At 35.7% G+C, this 19,168-nt stretch overlaps 1 protein-coding gene across 1 annotated transcript in view; it reads left to right on the plus strand.

Annotated features, from left to right (window-relative positions):
• Positions 1 to 19,168, plus strand: part of LOC118734447 — a 55,763-nt gene that overhangs the window by 11,148 nt on the left and 25,447 nt on the right. Inside the window, exons 2-3 of the mRNA XM_036464167.1 lie at positions 11,533 to 11,692; positions 16,776 to 16,937. Coding sequence (XP_036320060.1) covers positions 11,533 to 11,692; positions 16,776 to 16,937 — 322 coding nt within the window. The remainder of the gene's footprint in view (positions 1 to 11,532; positions 11,693 to 16,775; positions 16,938 to 19,168) is intronic.

Here is a 19,168-nt window from a genome sequence, read left to right on the forward strand (position 1 = left end):
CACTCACTTAAAATAAAATAAATATTAAAACATTATAACTAAATATGGTGCATGTTTATAGACATAACTACAAACAATCATATACATACATACATGAAATCACAAGCATGTACATAGTGAGAATGCGCCAATTAAAATTGAGGCGACTAATCGATTTGATTTTGAGTCAAAAATAAATCGTTCAGAGAGTAGTTTCTAAATAGATTTTCTTCGCATTTTTCTTGCCAGAGCAGGAAATCTCTGTAAAATAAAATGCATTTTCCGCATATTTCATAACCAGTTCTAGTAGATATATTTTGTATTTGTTTGAAATTATTTTTTTTTTTACAACTTAATATAAAGTATTACACTTTGATAGATATACATAAAGCTAACATACAAAAATATTTAATAATAATAATGCCACTTTTCATTCAAAACTACATTTACAACAAGAAAAGTAGACGAAATCGCTGACGATATGGTGTATTGAAGTAGGTGCAGTTTAAACAAATCTATTAACCGTTATTTTATTTTTTATTTTTCAAACTGAAGCTTAAAAAAATAACTAACCACAAGCGGAAATAAATTTGTCCACAATACATACTACGATGATCATTATTAAACTAAAGTAAATAAACAAAAAAACCAACAAAGCATTGCAAAGAAAAGTAATAAGCTAAAATAAGAGAATGACTTGAAGAGAAAACAATTTAGTTAATGTTGTTATAAACAATTATATTCTAATTATTAACAAAAAATAGAAAAATCCAACCAATTAAAATGAGAAAATATTTTTTTTTTTTTTCAAATAAATGATGAACTAAAGAAAGACTCGACTGTTGTTTTGAACTTAGTTGCAAGCAATATCTCAATTGGGAACGATGTAAGTAAAAGAAAAACACAATACCTATTTAGTGGCTTATATACTTAATTACATATATGGAAATATGAATCCCTGTGTGGAACGCTAGGCACAGCTGTACTTGTCGTACACAAACCACACTCTATAAGTCACTCATCAATGCGGGTCGCGATGTTGGTAACAGAGGAATAGGAAGGCATTTTCAAGAGTAATTTATTGCCTTTCATAATCAGATACCTTATATTTAAAGTTAATGCCCCTTAATCAGTTACGTTTTGTTAAGTTTTTGTGTCTATTAGTGAACTTACATAAATACATAAATAGGTATGTTGAAATTGAAAACATGTTTTTTTTAAGTCAGCGTTGTTACATGTGTTTAAACAAAAAACCTAAAATATTTACAATATGACCCTGAACTTGACAACTTTTCCTCAAGTTGAGTGTTTAGTGTTGACACATGACAAGCAATTTATTGACTTCAAAAAGAGTACCTATTTCACTATGTCTTAGAGTTGCTTAGATCTCTAACTAGTTCGTTCATTGAACTAGTTCATTAAAATGAATGAACGATATAGTTCGAAATTAAAAATTAACTTAAATGACATATTTTTCAGCCCTGCTTCCATACCAAAATTGTGAAATATTTAATCATTTACGGGGCCCCGAAAACCTCACCCATTTTACAAAAACGTTCATATTTCAAACCGAATTTGTTAAATTAGTGCTCGGAAAGTTGAAGGTTTTCTTTTAAATTAAACTTTAATCCTCTGAATGAATATTTTTTTTGTTCGAGACATACATTTGGATACAATAACCCGAAATTAGTGGGCAAATCGATTTTATGTATTTTTCTCTTTTTTTGTCGCAACTAACACTTTCTGTGTAAATTGAGCCTAATTAAAAGCTTGACTTTTATTTTTTAATGCATTCGTGTGTAATTGCCCATTAAAAGCAACCCTACTGGAACTTTATTAGCTTAACGAATTTCCAACGGCCTTTCTCTCTTTTAACATATAGCAGCCATTAGGCGGCATCGGTATAAAATAAGGTATAAACAGGTGTACCTTACCCACTTCCACCGATATACGAATTATGCAAAAACATCAAAAATTCCATTTACTCATTCTTAATTGTCCACATGAGGCTTTCATAAATTTTGAAAACGCAAGATACATACATAAATGGTATTAGAAATTTGTGTTCAAAATCCAAATTGGTACAGCTGCTCCACCGGATTACAAAATTTATTCTATTTGAAGACTTCCACCAAAATATTTCGGAAAAATATTACGATTTGCGATAAAAAAAAAATTCAACGAAATTGTAATATATAATGAGATTTTTCAGAAAAACTTAAATAACCGATTTAAAACTATACTGATTTAGAATTATGAAGTATAAGTTGAAAGGTATTTTCTAATTTTTTGATTTCTTTACAAAAAATAATTATTCCAATTTTATTTTATTTTTATTTTTTTTCGTTCATCTTACCTTTCTCTTTCATTGTTTGATTGACCTTATTCTTCTTCTTCTTATTTGGCGCTGTAACCGCCTAAGCGATTTTGGCCGAGTCCAAAACAGCACGCCAGTCATTTCTCTTCTGTGCTAACTGACGCCAATTGAAAATGCCAAGTGAAGCCAAGTCCTTCTCCACCTGGTCTTTCCAACGCAGAGGAGGCCTTCCTCTTCCTCTGTTACCAGCATCGCGGCCCGCGTTGAATATTTTCAGAGCAGGAGCGTTTCTGTCCATCCGAACGACATGGCCAAGCCAGCGGAGCCGCTGAATTTTAATTCGCTGCACTATGTCTATATCATTGTAAAGCTCATACAGCTCATCGTTAAATCGTCTGCGATATTCGCCATCACCAACGCGTAAAGGTCCGTAAATCTTTCGCAGAATCTTTCTCTCGAAAACTCCAAGAGCCGCCTCATCAGATGCTTTCATTGTCCATGCTTCCGCGCCATACACCAGCACAGGCATGATGAGTGACTTATAGAGTGTGATCTTTGTACGACGAGAGAGGACTTTACTTCTCAATTGCCTACTCAGCCCAAAGTAGCACTTGTTGGCAAGAGTGATTCTCCGTTGGATTTCAAGGCTGACATTATTATTGGTGTTAATGCTGGTTCCCAAATAAACGAAGTCGTCTACTTTTTCAAACTTGTAACTGTCAACAGTGACGTGGGTGCCAAGACGCGCATGCTCTGACTGTTTGTGTGCTGACAGGAGATACTTCGTTTTGTCCTCGTTCACCACCAGACCCATTCGCTTTGCTTCTCTATCCAATCCCGAGAAGGCAGAACAGACGTAGCCCTTGTTTTTACCGATAATATCGATGTCGTCGGCATACGCCAGCAATTGTACGCTCTTATAAAGTATTGTGCCTGAGCGGTTCAGTTCTGCGGCTCTTATTATCTTCTCCAACATAAGATTAAAGAAATCACACGAAAGGGAGTCCCCTTGTCTGAAACCTCGTTTGGTATCAAACGGCTCGGAGAGGTCCTTCCCTATTCTGACGGAGCTGGTGGTATTGCTCAACGTCATTTTACACAACCGTATTAGTTTCGCGGGGATACCAAATTCAGACATCGCGGCATAAAGGCAACTTCTCTTCGTGCTGTCGAAAGCGGTTTTGAAATCGACAAATAGATGGTGTGTGTCGATCCTATTCTCGCGGGTCTTTTCCAAGATTTGGCGTATTGTGAATACCTGATCTATGGTGGATTTTCCAGGCCTAAAGCCACACTGATAAGGTCCAATCAGCTCGTTGACGGTGGGCTTCAGTCTTTCGCACAATACGCTCGATAAGACCTTGTAACCTATGCTTAGAAGGCTAATTCCGCGGTAGTTGGCGCGTATGGCGGGGTCGCCTTTCTTGTGGATTGGGCAGAGCACACTTAAATTCCAGTCGTCGGGCATGCGTTCATCTGACCATATTCTGCATACGAGCTGATGCATGCACCTCATCAGCTCCTCGCCGCCGTACTTGAATAGCTCGGCTGGCAGGCCGTCAGCTCCAGCAGCTTTGTTGTTTTTCAGCCGCGTAATCGCTATTCGTACCTCGTCATAGTCAGGCGGTGGGACAGCTACTCCATCATCATCGACTGGGGACTCAGGTTCGTCTTCCTCACTACTTTCAGCGCTGCTACCATTCAGTAGGTTATAAAAGTGTTCCCTCCACAATTTAAGTATATTCTGGACATCGGTCACTAGGTCGCCATTGTTGTTCTTACAGGAGTTCGCCCCGGTCTTGAAACCTTCCGTAAGTCGCCTAACCCTCTGGTGGAATTTTCGGGCGTTCTTCCTGTCGGCCAGCATCTCAAGCTCTTCGCACTCACGTATTTCGGCCTCTCTCTTCTTATTGCGGCAAATACGTCTCGCTTCCTTCTTCAGTTCCCTATAACGGTCCCACATGGCTCGCGTTGCGCCCGATCGCAGCGTGGCCCTGTAGGCGGCATCTTTTTTCTCTGCGGCTTCTTGACATTCCTCATCGTACCAGTTGTTCTTTCGGGCTCGCTGAAATCCAACTACTTCTTCGGCGGCGGTACTTAATGATCGGGAAATGTGGTTCCACTGCTCGCGTACGTCGGATTGTTGAAGAGTGCTCTCAGAGAGCAGGTGTGTGAGTCGAGTGGCGAATAAATTGTCCGTCTGTTGTGATTGCAGCTTTTCGACGTTAAGCTTTCCTTTCATTGTTGGGCGCACATTTTTTGCTGCACAGAGGCGGGTGCGTATCTTGGCTACAACAAGATAGTGGTCCGAGTCGATGTTTGGCCCTCGGAGTGTACGTACGTCCAAAACGCTTGAAGCATGCCTTCCGTCTATCACAACATGATCGATTTGGTTTCTCGTTTTTCGATCTGGATACAGCCATGTAGCTTGGTGGATGTTCTTATGCTGGAACCTAGTACTACATATTACCATATTTCGGGCCCCGGCGAAGTCGATCAGCCTCAGTCCGTTGTCGGACGTTTCGTCGTGGAGGCTGAATTTTCCGACAGTGGCGCCAAAGATCCCTTCCTTGCCCACCTTGGCATTAAAATCGCCAAGCACGATTTTGACATCGTGTCGGGGGCAGCGCTCATATGTACGTTCCAAGCGCTCATAGACTCAAGTAGCACGCTGGTGTATAACTTGGTGTAAATTTGTGAATTTTGGTACAATTAATCAGATTTATACCAAAATTCGTAAATTTACACCAAGTTATACACCAGTGTGCTACTTGAGGAATAGATCCTTGGACGCCTCATCCTTCTCTTCCGTCGGGGCATGGGCGCAGATGAGCGAGATGTTGAAGAATCTAGCTTTGATGCGGATTGTGGCTAGACGTTCGTCCACCGGGGTGAACGCCAGTACTCGGCGACGGAGTCTCTCTCCTACCACGAATCCAACACCGAATTTGCGCTCCTTTACGTGGCAACTGTAGTAGACGACCTTATTAGCAAACAAATAAAAAGGATGAGCAATAGGGTGGTCCAAATGCATGCATGTGAAAAAGTAAAGTCGTAATTTTTAAGCTCTCACCCCCTAGGATTGTTCTATACAGGAAAAATATACCCTTATTTTTTTATTTTGAGATCAAAAAATATTTAAAGGTCGCTCGAAGCGGCCATGTTTTCCATGTATTTTATATAGGGGAAAAACAACTTTTCGTAGAAATGGTATAGAATAGTTAAAAATCAATATTTTTCTACCAGAAAACTCTGTTTATCTGCGGGAGATTCCCAGTAATAATAACCAATTATTTATTTAACCATTTTTTTATTTCAACTATAATTTATAGGTCCGCCAAAAACCCCAAAAAATGCAATGGGCGCCCAATAAAAAATCGAAAAATATTGACCTTTTCTACGAAAAAAATTATTTTTCCCATTTTTATATAACATAATATAAGGAAAACTTTAAGTGCTTTGAGCGACCTCTAAATTGATTTGAAAATAAAAAAATAGGGGTATACTTTTTTCGATACAGAATAATCATGGGGGGGTGAGAGCATTACAATTCCGACTTTACTGTTTTTGGACAACCCTAGTGAGCAAATACCTTTCCAATGAATCTTCATAAGTCTAAATCGGTAAACATTTGGCTGAGTTATTAAAGTTTTTCCTAAACCAATCTTTGAAAAAAATTCAAAAGCAGCATCAAAAATTTCATTATTATGATTCCGTTCAAAATTTATTTGTCATCTTAAATTATTTTTATTGATTGATAAAAAAAAAATTTATTGATAAACAAAAAAACAATTTTGGAGGTATTTTCAGCTCACGTAAATCTTAAATAGTGTTTTTCCGAAATATTTTGGTGGAAGCCTTAAAATATTATAAATTTTATAGTTCCAAAGGAAAACGAACACCGATGCATAGATGATAACTACCAAAAATCCGTTTCCAAAATCCGAATTACAATCGAATACAAACGACAAATCTTTATATGTTCCATAATTATAATGCACTAACTTAGCATGAAATATAAGAAAACCAGCATTGGCCACACGTGCGGGTATTGGTAAACAGCGTACAAAACAAATCTGTGGTAATCCTAAGGTTAAGATGCTTTAATAAATTCGCGCCTCTAAGTTCTACTTCCTATATTAAAGCTATGTTCATAGGTATCTAACTCTTCTGTAATGTATACTTACTTCGTAAATAAACAAATATTTATGTATGCTGGTTTAACGACAAATATTTAAACTATTGCCAATACTAACACTGACACAAACAATACAATTAGAATGAGTATACAGAAATGTAATGTAAAAAAGTTGGAAAAGTGGGGTTGGGCAATTAAGACTGCGTTGGTATATAAATCGCCGAAAATATTCAATTGAGCACAGAACAAAATCAGTTCTTATCAACATTAAGTGTTTCTTTCAATCCGAAAAAATATATATCAGTACAAATAAATAATCTGACAATGGCGAAATATCTGCTTGTATCGACTCTACTTTTACTCGCACTGGTGGTGATGATTAATTCTCAAACAACAACTAATTTATTATCTACTTCGCCAACAACCACGAGCCCTACATCTAGTAGTCCGACCTCTACAAATAATAACAACAACAACAATAACAATCAGTCAAGGAGAGTTAGAATCCGAAGAGGATCAAGTTCCAGCAATGGTAATTCTCAAAGAATCCGCGTTATTAGGAGGAATGGCTTAAATAGCAACCGATCAAATCGCAATTCAAGGTCGGGTAGTAGTAGTAGTAACAGAAACTCAAACAGAAGCTCAAACAATAACAGAAGAACAGGTGTTATCGCTGCCATTGCTGCTGGTTCCAGGCGTGGAAATAGAAGAAACCGCCGAGGTTAAACAGAGTATACAAGGAAGTCATAACAATTGGGAAGTAAGCACGAAATGTACATTAAACGATTAGGCATACCAAACTATTCTAAAAAAAAAAAAACAACAAAAAAAATGTTATAGATAATACTACAGCGATGACTCAATAAAAAATATGCGATCGAAAGCAAAGCTGTGTATTTAAATATTTACCATTTATGTGTATGCATTAGCCCGGATCGCTTCGCTGCTTCTGAACATAAATACTAGGTTTTTATCATTCGAATTCGAAATGATATCACATAATAATGTTTTAGACTATTGGTCGTGGATGCATACATACATATGTGCATATAGATTAGGGCTGCCATAAGCCTGAACCCATCGACCAGGACATTTATCATCCAAATCAAAAACGAAGATGGAAGTGAATATGGTGCTAATATATTTTTTATAAGTGCAGTTGATTTGGTTCTGCCATTGCATTATTTCGAAGTCATTTCTGTTATTATAAGCAATGTAGTTTCGTGGCACAATCCATAGAGCTGAGTGATCAATGATGATGTGGTTGTATGAAACGCTCGAACTTTGCATGTTTTGAATCATAAAAGAACAAATTTTCTCTTTTTTCTAATGTAACTTGGATAAATATTTGGTGCCTTTGAGGTGGTCTTGAATGCTTGCCTTTCACCATTAGCAAATGTCCAAATATCCCACAATGCTCTTCATGATTATTTTTTACATTTAGTATATGCATAACGAGAAGATAATTTAGGTAGGCTATCTTAAGTGAAGCCATTCTAAAACAATTATAGGTTTTCACTGCATTGCATAGAATGTCATTTTTACGTAGAAATCAAAAACCAACAGACATTTAACAGATTCCTTATGTGACAACTCTCATGCAATGCCAAGTATGAATAACCGAGCCTTTACCCAATAAGGGCGGAAAAAGTGCTTCTCTGCATGCCTCCTGGAAGGGCTTTTCCTATTTACAATTTACGCGAATGCTTATGTTTAAATTATAATTTATTTAGCATTACGAAAGTAAGCATTTTAAGGCTCAATGAAACATACATACGCAAACTGGTAGCATTCTGGTTCTCAACTGGTAGCTTTCCTTGGTAGCAGGGATGCCGATGACATCCAATGTATGCGGTGGGCGTTCGTTTCTCTTGTGCCTCGCATGCAATCAAAATTGAGAATATAGTCATGTATGTATAGTAAAGTGGTCCAAAAACAATAAAGGATTGAATCTAAAAAAATATACCCCTATTTGTTTTTTTTTTTCAAATCATAAAATATTTAAGGAGTGCTCACAGCGCTCAAAGTTTTCCATGCATTTTATATGGGGAAAAACCCACTTTTCGTTGAAATGGTATAAAATTCTTGAAAATTAATATTTTTCGATTGAAAAACTGTGGTTCTCTTCAGGAGACTTCCAATATTAATATCCAATCGTTTTTTTAACCATTTTTTAATATTAAATATTTTTTATTGGTCCCCCCCTTGCGTTTTCTGGGGGTTTTGGAGGACCTATAAAATATAGTTACCATGAACAAATGGTTCAAGAAACCATTGGGTATTATTACTGGGAATATCCTGAAGATAAGCAAAGTCTTTCGATCGAAAAATATGGATTTTCAAGAATTCTACAATTTCCACAAAAAGTTGTTTTTCCGCATATAAAAACATGGAAGACTTTGATCGCTTTGAGCACTCCCTAATTTTTATTTTTTTTTATTTAAAAATAAAAAATGTGGGGTATATTTTTGTCTGTATAGAATAATTCTAGGGGGTGGTGGCATTAAGAATCCTACCTTATTTTTGCACATACAGTTTTGAAAACAAAAATCCTGGGACAGAATTTGCCTGTACTAAAATACAATATTTTAGAACTATCTCCATTCCAGCGTTCCTAACCGAATTTTTTGAGCTTGCATTTAAAAACTTTACTTACAGAAGGGCAAAGGTGAATATGTAGATGAACAGAAAGGTAAGATATCGATATAATAATCAATATATTTTATCGATTTTTTCATCGATATTTTTATTGATTTTGTTATTTTTTATCGGTTTGGCTATCGAAGTTTTTATCGATTTTATCATCGATATTTGTTATCGATATTTCCACCGGTCTTATTATTGACTTTTTTATCGGTTTTGCAAACGATATTTTTTATCGATTTTGTTATCTATTATGTTGTCGTTATATGTATTGATGTTTCTATAGATTTTGTTATCGGTGCACATGATATGACATCATATGACAGAACATCACATGATATGACATCATTTTGCTTGACATGACATCCTATCGCATCAGTTCATATTAAATCACATGAAATCACATCACATTGCATCGCATTGCCGTCACGCATCACCTCACGTAACATCTTATCACGTCATCGTGATAGGTGAATATGTGGATAAAAACAAAGATGAAGGCCAAGGTAAACTTAAGCACTTTACTTTTATGAAAACAGTAGAGTATAAAGATAAAGGCAAACAGAATAACATAAATGTATTTAGAACGAAGAGGGTATAGAAAAAGACAAAATACCACCTTAAACACTTGTATGCGCACATATAAATATTGGTTATGAGACAAATTAGATACGCAACGTAAAGCTTGGTTTTCATTAGGTCGTATTTGACATCAAATGTTGTCAAGGTAATGAAAATTGGGTTTCATCTGGTGTCACATGCGAACAGCTGATTCTAGCTACAATACCGACCGTTTAGCTACAAAAACAAAAAATGCAGATCGATAGAACGTTTCACGCTGATTTCAACCATACCATACCAAATTATTTGGGCTAAATAAAAAACTAAGAATATATAACGGAGTAAACTTATACTTTCATATTTTTTACATCTTTAATATCTCGGAAATTACTTGAGCGACTAGAAAAGGATAGATGAAAATTCAAAAATAATTTTAATAACTTATTTACGACGTATTTACTTTAACCATTTTTCGAAACAAATTTTAGGTAAACGCCATTTAAACTAAATATATATACAATTTCGATTTTTACCACTAATTTCGTTAAATTTCGCCTTATAAAAAATTTTTCTATATATGGGGTGGCAACCCCATTAAAAAAATATATTTTAATGTTTTCTAGAGGCCAATCCCTTTCATTTGATACCTCATCTTTTGTAATCCAACGAACGGTGCGGATCTTATCGTTTTTTAGACAGATGGCAACCCTATTAAAATTCGAAGTAAAAAAAGATTCCTCACCTGTCGATACTGAGTACGCTAGAGAAAATATCGTCAAAATCCGTTCAGTAGTTTACGAGCTTACCGCGTACAAAAAATCTCGACTTTCCTTTATACTATGTATAAATTGATTATATCTATCCGAAAAAATACCTAAAATTGTGTTAGTACGCTGCTTATAGTACGGTAGTGAAAGGCCTAAAAATAAATGAACGTAAACATTTTTGGCAAGAGGGATTCTGCGTAAGATTTCGGAGCTGACATTATTATCGGTGTTAATTCTGGTTTGCAAGTAAACGAAGTTTTCTTTGATAGCAGGATACGCATACCTCGTATTGTTCTCGTTTACCACCAGACCCATTTGCTTTGCTTTCTTAAAAAACTTGGAAAAGCAAGAAACACTTCTGCGCCACCTAGAGGAGCAAAATTTATGTGGAGCTAATGCCTTCCATGTACATATGTAATATATGTATGTACATTCTAAATATAAACCATGTCGGACCATAAATACGGAGTAGTCAAATATCTTCTGCGCCGCCCACATATTGCATAGTCATCGGGTTCTGAGCTAAGTTTTAAGTTTAAAGACTCTAGCTCATCATAAAGTTGGTTAAAAAAGTATTGCAAAATTTGATTATTTAGGTTGTATAAAGTTGTACAAACTTTAGAAACTAGAAAATATTAATTGATGAAAAAGTACTACGCACGCTTGGTTGCACAAAACAGTATTGAAATCTTACTATTTTTCAAAATTTCCTAAATCGCCAAATTTGCATGTCTCTTGGGTGGAGTAAAAACTTTTGCTATGTAGCGCAAATAGAAGATAGCTCAACGCTAAAAATATTAGTCGTTTCATTGGCTAAAACTATTATTTTGTTGCTTGAGTTGCTTTGTCTACCTTATTTTTAAATTTTAAGATTGCTCCAACTTTTGCTGAAAGGTAATCTCAAAAATGCCAAATTTTGAGTTGTGACTCCTTTGAAGACGGTGTGCGATATGTTGCACGTCTCCACAATCTTCTTGGTTAATATATACGCATACATTATCGACATTTTTGGATCTCCCTAAAAGTTTTAAAATTAAAATACGAAAATTATATTAAATAGTTGCTTTTATTATTCCTTGTATCGGTTTGAAATTATTCCTTAATCGATGCGCCGCTTTCCTTGACAGCTGTGAATACGACTTTCTTATAACATTCTATCGACCTGCTGCTGTTGATGCCTCTGTTGTTGATGTTGTCGAAGTACTAGACGTTGAACTAGTAGTCGAAGTAGTCGAAGTAGTGGAAGAGGTCGAAGAAGTGGAAGAGGTGGACTCAGTGCTAGTGGAGGTAGAGCTGGTGCTGGTACTATTCTGTTTACCATGATTTTTATTTATAATTGGTATTATTTTATAAATTTCAACACATTTTTTGACGGGCTTGCAGTTGCAATTGTTGTTAGAAAATAGGAAGAATCCATTCGCCTCAAGGACCACAGAGGCCAAAATGACAGATAGAAGTAGAGTAATTACTTTCATGTCTCGTGATAAAACGATGAAACGACTAGGATTATAAGTGTTGATTGTTGTAGTTTAACTGATGCTGTTTGAAGTTTTGCACGCCATATTTATAGTGGTGCACCTAGAAAGTTATATAACTATATAGGAAAACAATTTCAGTAAGTTTTTGTTAGTTGTGACCCCCCTATACAAAAGCACTGCATGCATAAATATAAACATACATACATACATATGTATATACCTACGAAATGTTTGCACATATGCATTCATAACAAATGCTTCAGGGAGAAATGAAAGCGTACAATGTCAAACAGAGCTACGAGCAAGAAAAATGGGGGCAAATAATACTTTGGAAAAATGTTTGATCCGCAGCTAAAAAATAAGCTGTGATCGCACTAACACGTAGTTATGTATATTTCCATATGTGTCTGCATTTTAATTTCAGCAGGAAAGTTTTATCAACGACGATAAATGAGTTAACTCATTCGCGACGGAGGATTATTTTCGCTCTCCCATTACTTTTGTGACATCTTTTTTTAAAATGTGAAAATAATGTTTAAACAAATACGTTCTGCATACTTTAAAAATTATTAAGTCCTTTCATTATGCTGGAACATATGGTCACAAAAGAGGTTTATATTCGGACAATATGTCCCAATTAGATGTTTGAACATTTATATAGACCTTTCAGTCTTTTTTATGATTTGCTTGATGAACTCAGTTTTTTTTCTTTGCTGAAAAAGTATTCACTTGTGGTAGGGAGTAAACCATTATAGACCATAGATAGATGGTCTTCCTCCGGTCCGACGAGTCTTAACCTAAACATACCAATGCATTTCTAAAGGTCTATGTTAAAATATAGAAAGTATAGGAGAGTTGCCACCTGTTTGAAATTTCCAATTTAAGTAAATTATAAGATAAAGTAAATATTGCAATATGGCCGTCAAATGAAAAAGGTTTAAGAAGGCTTACAGTCGAAAATCATTTTGTGGAAAATTGCCACCTGTTTGAAAACTAAAATTTGATAAATATTGCAATATGGCTATCAAACTAAAGAGCTTTGGTAAAGTTTATTTCCAAAAATATTTTTGAGGTGCATTGCCACCTGTTTGCATTTCTTTTTTAATTTTTAAATTGATAACCTAAATAACATATTTTAGTATGGGTGTCAAACTAAAGAGGTTTAAGAACGTTTACTAACGAAAATATTTTTGTAGCGGTTTACCACGTAATTGAAAAATTCTTTCCATTTAATTTCATTAAAAAACTAATACGCTTTCTAAGAAAGCGCACGATATGTAAAATCGAGATATAACAGTATGAATTAAATTTTCAGTATTAAATACTTTCGAACATATATCACTAACTAACACCCTTATTCAAAAAGAAAAAAATGATTTTTTTTTAATCAAAAATTTTTTTTGGAAAATCTCACTTCTTCAAATCTATTTAATTTTTTATGACATACGAGTTTTGGGAGGAAGTAACAATACAAAAATACTTTTAAGGATCTTGCTTCACGCTGGGGATTTTCTAGCTTTATAATAATAATAACTGGGGCTCGGAATCTCATGCAAATTCATGTTTTTTGAGGCATCTTCAAATGGAAATGGCTAAGTTATCTTTACGAATCATGGAATTTCCTTTAAAATGTCATTCAATCGATATTCTTGCATATTTAGTGCGAAAACTCTTAACAAAAACATTACCTATAATTTTTTTCCCCTCATATTCATCTGAACATCTTCTCGAATAGCCAAGCACTCTCTTGTACCTCTGTTAGATTTCAACTAGTGGAGGAATGTAGGGCGCTATATCTCTGATCAATACCAAATTACCCTAATATGGGTCTCAGGACATAAGAACATTTACGGGAACAAGACAGCGGGTCTGCCCCGAATGTGTCCCTCGCAAAAATTACCGAAATTTATCACTTCAAGGCCAAACAGTGGTGGAATTGTGCAGGATCGTACACACTTTACCCAATAGTTCTGGGTGTCCTACGACGCACATTAAACTCAAGCTCTCTTAGGAATGAGAAAAGAAGATACCTACAAACTTACTGCAGCGTGCACAGGGTACTGGCCCGTTGGGGTACATACCGAAAAGATTGGATTGTCCTTCAATAGGTTCTGTCACAGTTGCGATAACCCTGGCTCAAAAGAGACAGTCGAACACTTACTGTACGTGGTTTGGTTAGGTTAGGTTATCCTGGCTGCCCTTATCCGTAGAGGAAAAGGGCACACTTAGGACTCCATGGGCCTATTGTGATACCATATTTGAGACTCCCAGCGTCCCTCCTCCTACATCAGAAATTGAACCAATTTGTAGTTCTGAAGAAGCACACAAAATCGTAGATACTGGCCAAATCCAGTTCAGACAGACACTCGAATGAATAGCGAAGGAGCAAGCGACGACGAGCTCTTGCCAATGCGATCTCGATTTCCTCCTCATCCCGACAGCTACGACAGTAATCGTTGGGCTGCAAACCCATCCTGGCAGCGTTGGTCCCCATAAGGCAGTGCCCGGTAAGAATTCCAATAACATGGCGCAGCATTGGTCGCTTCAAACGGAAGAGAGGGCGAGATCTACGCTTATCTAACCTAGGCCAGATGTGACTTGCTATCCTGCACGTGGGCTCCGCGGACCATCTTACATTTGCCCGTTCGATAAAGTTATTCTGCAGCCAGAGTTAACAGGATGATAGCGGAATACCCGCATTACGAGCGGTACTGATCGCCAGCTCGTCCGAAACACAGTTGCCTGGTATGCCCCTACGACCTGGTACCCATACAACTTGAGTAAAGTAACTCCTTGCCAGCTCATTTAGAGTACGTCTACATTCCATGACTGTCTTCGAAGTAACGTTTAAATATAGAGAATAAATGTCAATATAGATAAATCTACGATATTTCAGTAAATATTGTATCCGAATTGTTGAAAATTGGTATGCGAAGTACGATTTTGGAACAAATTAGGATTATTATGAAATTTTTGGAAAATGGGAGTGGCTGCGCCCAGTTATCATGAAATGCTGTATCTCAGTATCCGCTTCACCAATTCCTACCAAACTCGGTATGAGTCTTGCTTAGGCTATATAAAACAAATCTGCTAAAAATCTTTGAAATCGGGCCACGCCCACCTGCCATATAACAGTAATTTACAGAAACAGAATAATATTATTATTTTTAAATACAATTCTACTCCACATACTAATTTTCAACAATTTGCTTCTAATATTTACTGAAAGTGAGTTCGTGCATTTTTCGAAAATACCGTTATATGGGAAGTGGGCGTGGTTACAGACCGATTTCGCCCATTTTCAATACCAACCTACCTTGGATAAAGGGCAACCTACGTACCAAATTTCGTATCGAGACGGACAGACGGACGGACAGACAGACATGGCTTAATCGACTTCTCTTTTCATTCTGATTATTTATGTATACAATGGTCTATATCTATCTCGATTCGTTTTGGCTGTTACAAACAACCGTTATGCGAACAAAGTTAATATATTCTTGTGCACAAGTGCGCTCGGGTATAAAAAATACGCGAATAAAATGAATGAATTTCACCCACTAACTGTATTGACTTAGGTTTTCTGCTAATTTTCGGCATTTTAAATTGTATTTTAGCCAAGAGTTGGTATGTTATGGAAAATACCAACTGAACAGATCCCCCAGCACGGCAACCGTGTATTTTTAATTGCATTTTAATTTATGATATCATTTTTTAATCGGTTGTTTCATTCACCCACATGGTTTCATTCCTTTTCATTTACATGGCGGCGAAAAATTACGTCATTGCGAAAAAATTTCTTTTTTCTCGCAGGTCGTCCTGCGTGATCTTGTTCGTTCGTTCATGGGTTGTGGATATGCGCTGTCAATCCAATACTTATGAAAAAATGGGGTTATTGGAAAGGACATATATACTGAAATTATCATACCGCTTATCTCGGAAATGCTTTTGCCAAAGTATTGGAATTTGATATAACTGATCATTGGAGAATTGCCAAAACTTGGAGGTTATGCCTTCTGTCGACCACAAACCAATAAACAGATCAGATAAATGTGCTCCTGCAAGTCGTAAACATGCATTGCTTGTGACAATGTTGGGCCAATATGTTTAAAAAAAATAACAGTTTTTAGTGCGACGAAGTTTGCGTGGTGCGCTTTTTGAAATATATAATTTATCTTAACAATTTATTTAAATTAAAACCTTCAAACTGGTTACCACCCTCCTAAAAATTATTTTCGAATGTGTGCCTCTTTATTTTGAAAGCCATATTTTAATATTGACTTATATTATGTTACATAAATTTACTTATATTGAAATTTTCAAACAGGTGGCAACTCTCTAAATTTTCTTCTAAACCTTCGGGTAGCAATTACGAACAGACCCCCTATCCAATTTGGTCCTGTCGTTTTCAACTTTTAAACATCCCAACAAGCCATGATTCATTTTTATATACAGTGACGAACGCAAATTTTGCACAGAGAATTTTCCCCAATATATATGTATGAATATGGAACGTTTTTCTTTCTAATTTATTCCCAGTGATTTTTTATAGAAATATAGTTCATATTACACAAAAACCCATAAAAATAAAATACCTAAACTTTGCGCTAAGCTCACGAAAATTCAATAAATTTGCATATCTACTAATTAGCAACTTCCTATTCAGAAAAAATTCCAAGTACGCAGTTTTATAGGCCATTCAATTATAGTATAACAATGTGCAATTTCGAAGTTGCCAGAAAGTCGCGTTGGTTTTTAGTATTTTTTTTTTCATGCAGGTTATCTCTACAAGTTTAAAAATTAAAATGCGAAAGTTGTTTTAAATAGATTCTTTTATTTTTTTTCCAATAAAAATTTAATTATTCCTTAATCGATGCGCCGCTTTCCTTGAGAGCTGTGAATATGACTTTCTTATAACATTCTATCGACCTGCTTCTGCTGATGCCTCTGTTGTTGATGTTGTCGAAGTACTAGACGTTGTACTAGTAGTCGAAGTAGTCGAAGTAGTGGAAGAGGTCGAAGAAGTGGAAGAGGTGGATTCAGTGCTAGTGGAGGTAGAGCTGGTGCTGGTACTATTCTGTTTACCATGATTTTTATTTATAATCGGTATTATTTTATAAATTTCAACACATTTTTTGACAGGCTTGCAATTGCAATTGTTGTTAGAAAATAGGAAGAATCCATTCGCCTCAAGGACCACGGAGGCCAAAATGACAAATAGAAGTAGAGTAATTACTTTCATGTCTCGTGATAAAACGATGAAACGACTATGATTATAAGTGTTGATTGTTGTAGTTTAACTGATGCTGTTTGAAGTTCTGCACACCGTATTTATAGTGGTGCACCTAGAAAGTTATATAACTATATAGGAAAACAATTTCAGTAAGTTTCTGCTAGTTGTGACCCCATACAAAAGCACTGCATGCATAAATATGTACATACATATGTATGTATCTAACCATGAAATGTTTGCACATATGCATTCATAGCAAATGCCTCAAGGAGAAATGAAAGCAGGCAATGTCAAACTGAATGAAGCGAGCAAAATGGGAGTAAACATTCTACCGCAATTATACGCATAGCATTCACAAAATATTTGATAAATTTTACGGCAAAGATTAAAATCGAACCAACATATGCGTGTGAAAAATTCCATTATAAAGAAAGTATGTCGTATTTGCCCAAAGATACGGAACACCCTGTGAGGCGCTAATGTAACTTATAGCGTGCAGTTTCAGCGGTAAGTGTGGGGGGCGGTATCCAAGTGTTCAACATATTGATGTGAAAAACTGTCATTCACTTCCAAAATTAGTCGTTTTTCGAATACTTACACAAATCTTGTTATGCATTTTCTTCCATTCAAAGTATGCTCGACAACATTTTTAATATGGAAGAAATGCGCAGCACCATCAACAAAAAAAAAATTAAAAAATTAAAGGTATTTTTTTGCCACTTGAAACTTGCCCTGTATTGGGCTACAAAACTGCATAACCGAAATTTTTATAAAAATATTATCTGATGCACTGCAAGTCATTAGGAAGCAATATTTTCAACCTTTTGAGCGTCTTCTACATACCCTTTTTGCTTTGTGCTCGATAGATAGCCCGACGTAAGAATAATAAAAATTCCAGGAAGACATTTTTTGACGCAGTTAGGTATCTGCTGTTTAGGTGAACACAAAATGAAAATTTTTCCCCCAACTGCGATATGGGAAGTGCCCACCATCTTGGATTTCATGATTTTTACGATTTGTGCGAGAATTTTACATTTCTCGCGAAAAAAGGTAAACAAATTTGTAGAGAATTGGATTGCCTACAATTTTCATGTGCCCATAATTTTTTTAAACAATTATTTATTGCAGACAATATGCAAAAAATGCCCAAAATCAGGTAAGTGGCGCGGTTTTTTCGAATTTTGAGCAATTTCTATTTGAAATAAGTGACAAATAAGTGAAGTGATCAGTGTATAAGTTGGAGCACAAAATTTCCATTATTTATTTGTTCACGTACGACATGTAGATCTCGACTAACAACGCGCTCAATGCAGCGGCAAGGGAGAAGCTACTCAAAACTTTTTTCCACACCACCTCAGAGGCGCGTTTTATTTTTTTGTGGTTTCACCGGTAGTCCTTACCCACACGTAGTTATTTTCGCCACAATAAAACTCTTTAGAATCCGAGAAAAATCGAATTGATAACAGGACAAAAACTATTTGCTAGTTACAGTTTCAACTGACTGAGAATAATCGTTCATGGGCTCGGCCTATTGGTGAACCCACAGCTGAAAATACGCGCCAAAAAACGACCTCCGAGATACTGTGAAAAAAACTTTGAGTAGAGAGTAGAATTTTTTTTATACAAATTTCTTAAATCAGTCTGAAGATCTCAAGAAAAAAAACGCTCGCATATTTAGTTCTTCAAGAAAATTTACACCAACGGCTAAGTTCTTTTTCAAGCAACCAAAATAAAAGCTATAAAACATAATATGTACTAGCGAAAAACTTTGTGACAAAAAAAAATATTATACGACTTATCCAAAGCTTCACTAATCAATTTTAAATTTATCAGGCTGTTAAAGTTTAAAATGATTACTTTTCCGAACAAAATTGTGCCATTTTAAATTTTAACAGACTGATAAATTTAAAATTGATTGGTGCAGCCGGGCATTAATGATCTAAAACTGAAGAAGAAAATGCGATTTTATTGCAATTAAAAATATTTTTGTTAAAAATAATGTAAATTTTAAAAATTTGTAAATACGTTTAACTTTTAACCAAAACAGCTTCC

Source organism: Rhagoletis pomonella, unplaced genomic scaffold (genome assembly GCF_013731165.1).
Source record: "Rhagoletis pomonella isolate Grant_MI unplaced genomic scaffold, Rhpom_1.0 Rhpom_scaffold_00002, whole genome shotgun sequence".
Taxonomy (NCBI): domain Eukaryota; kingdom Metazoa; phylum Arthropoda; class Insecta; order Diptera; family Tephritidae; genus Rhagoletis; species Rhagoletis pomonella.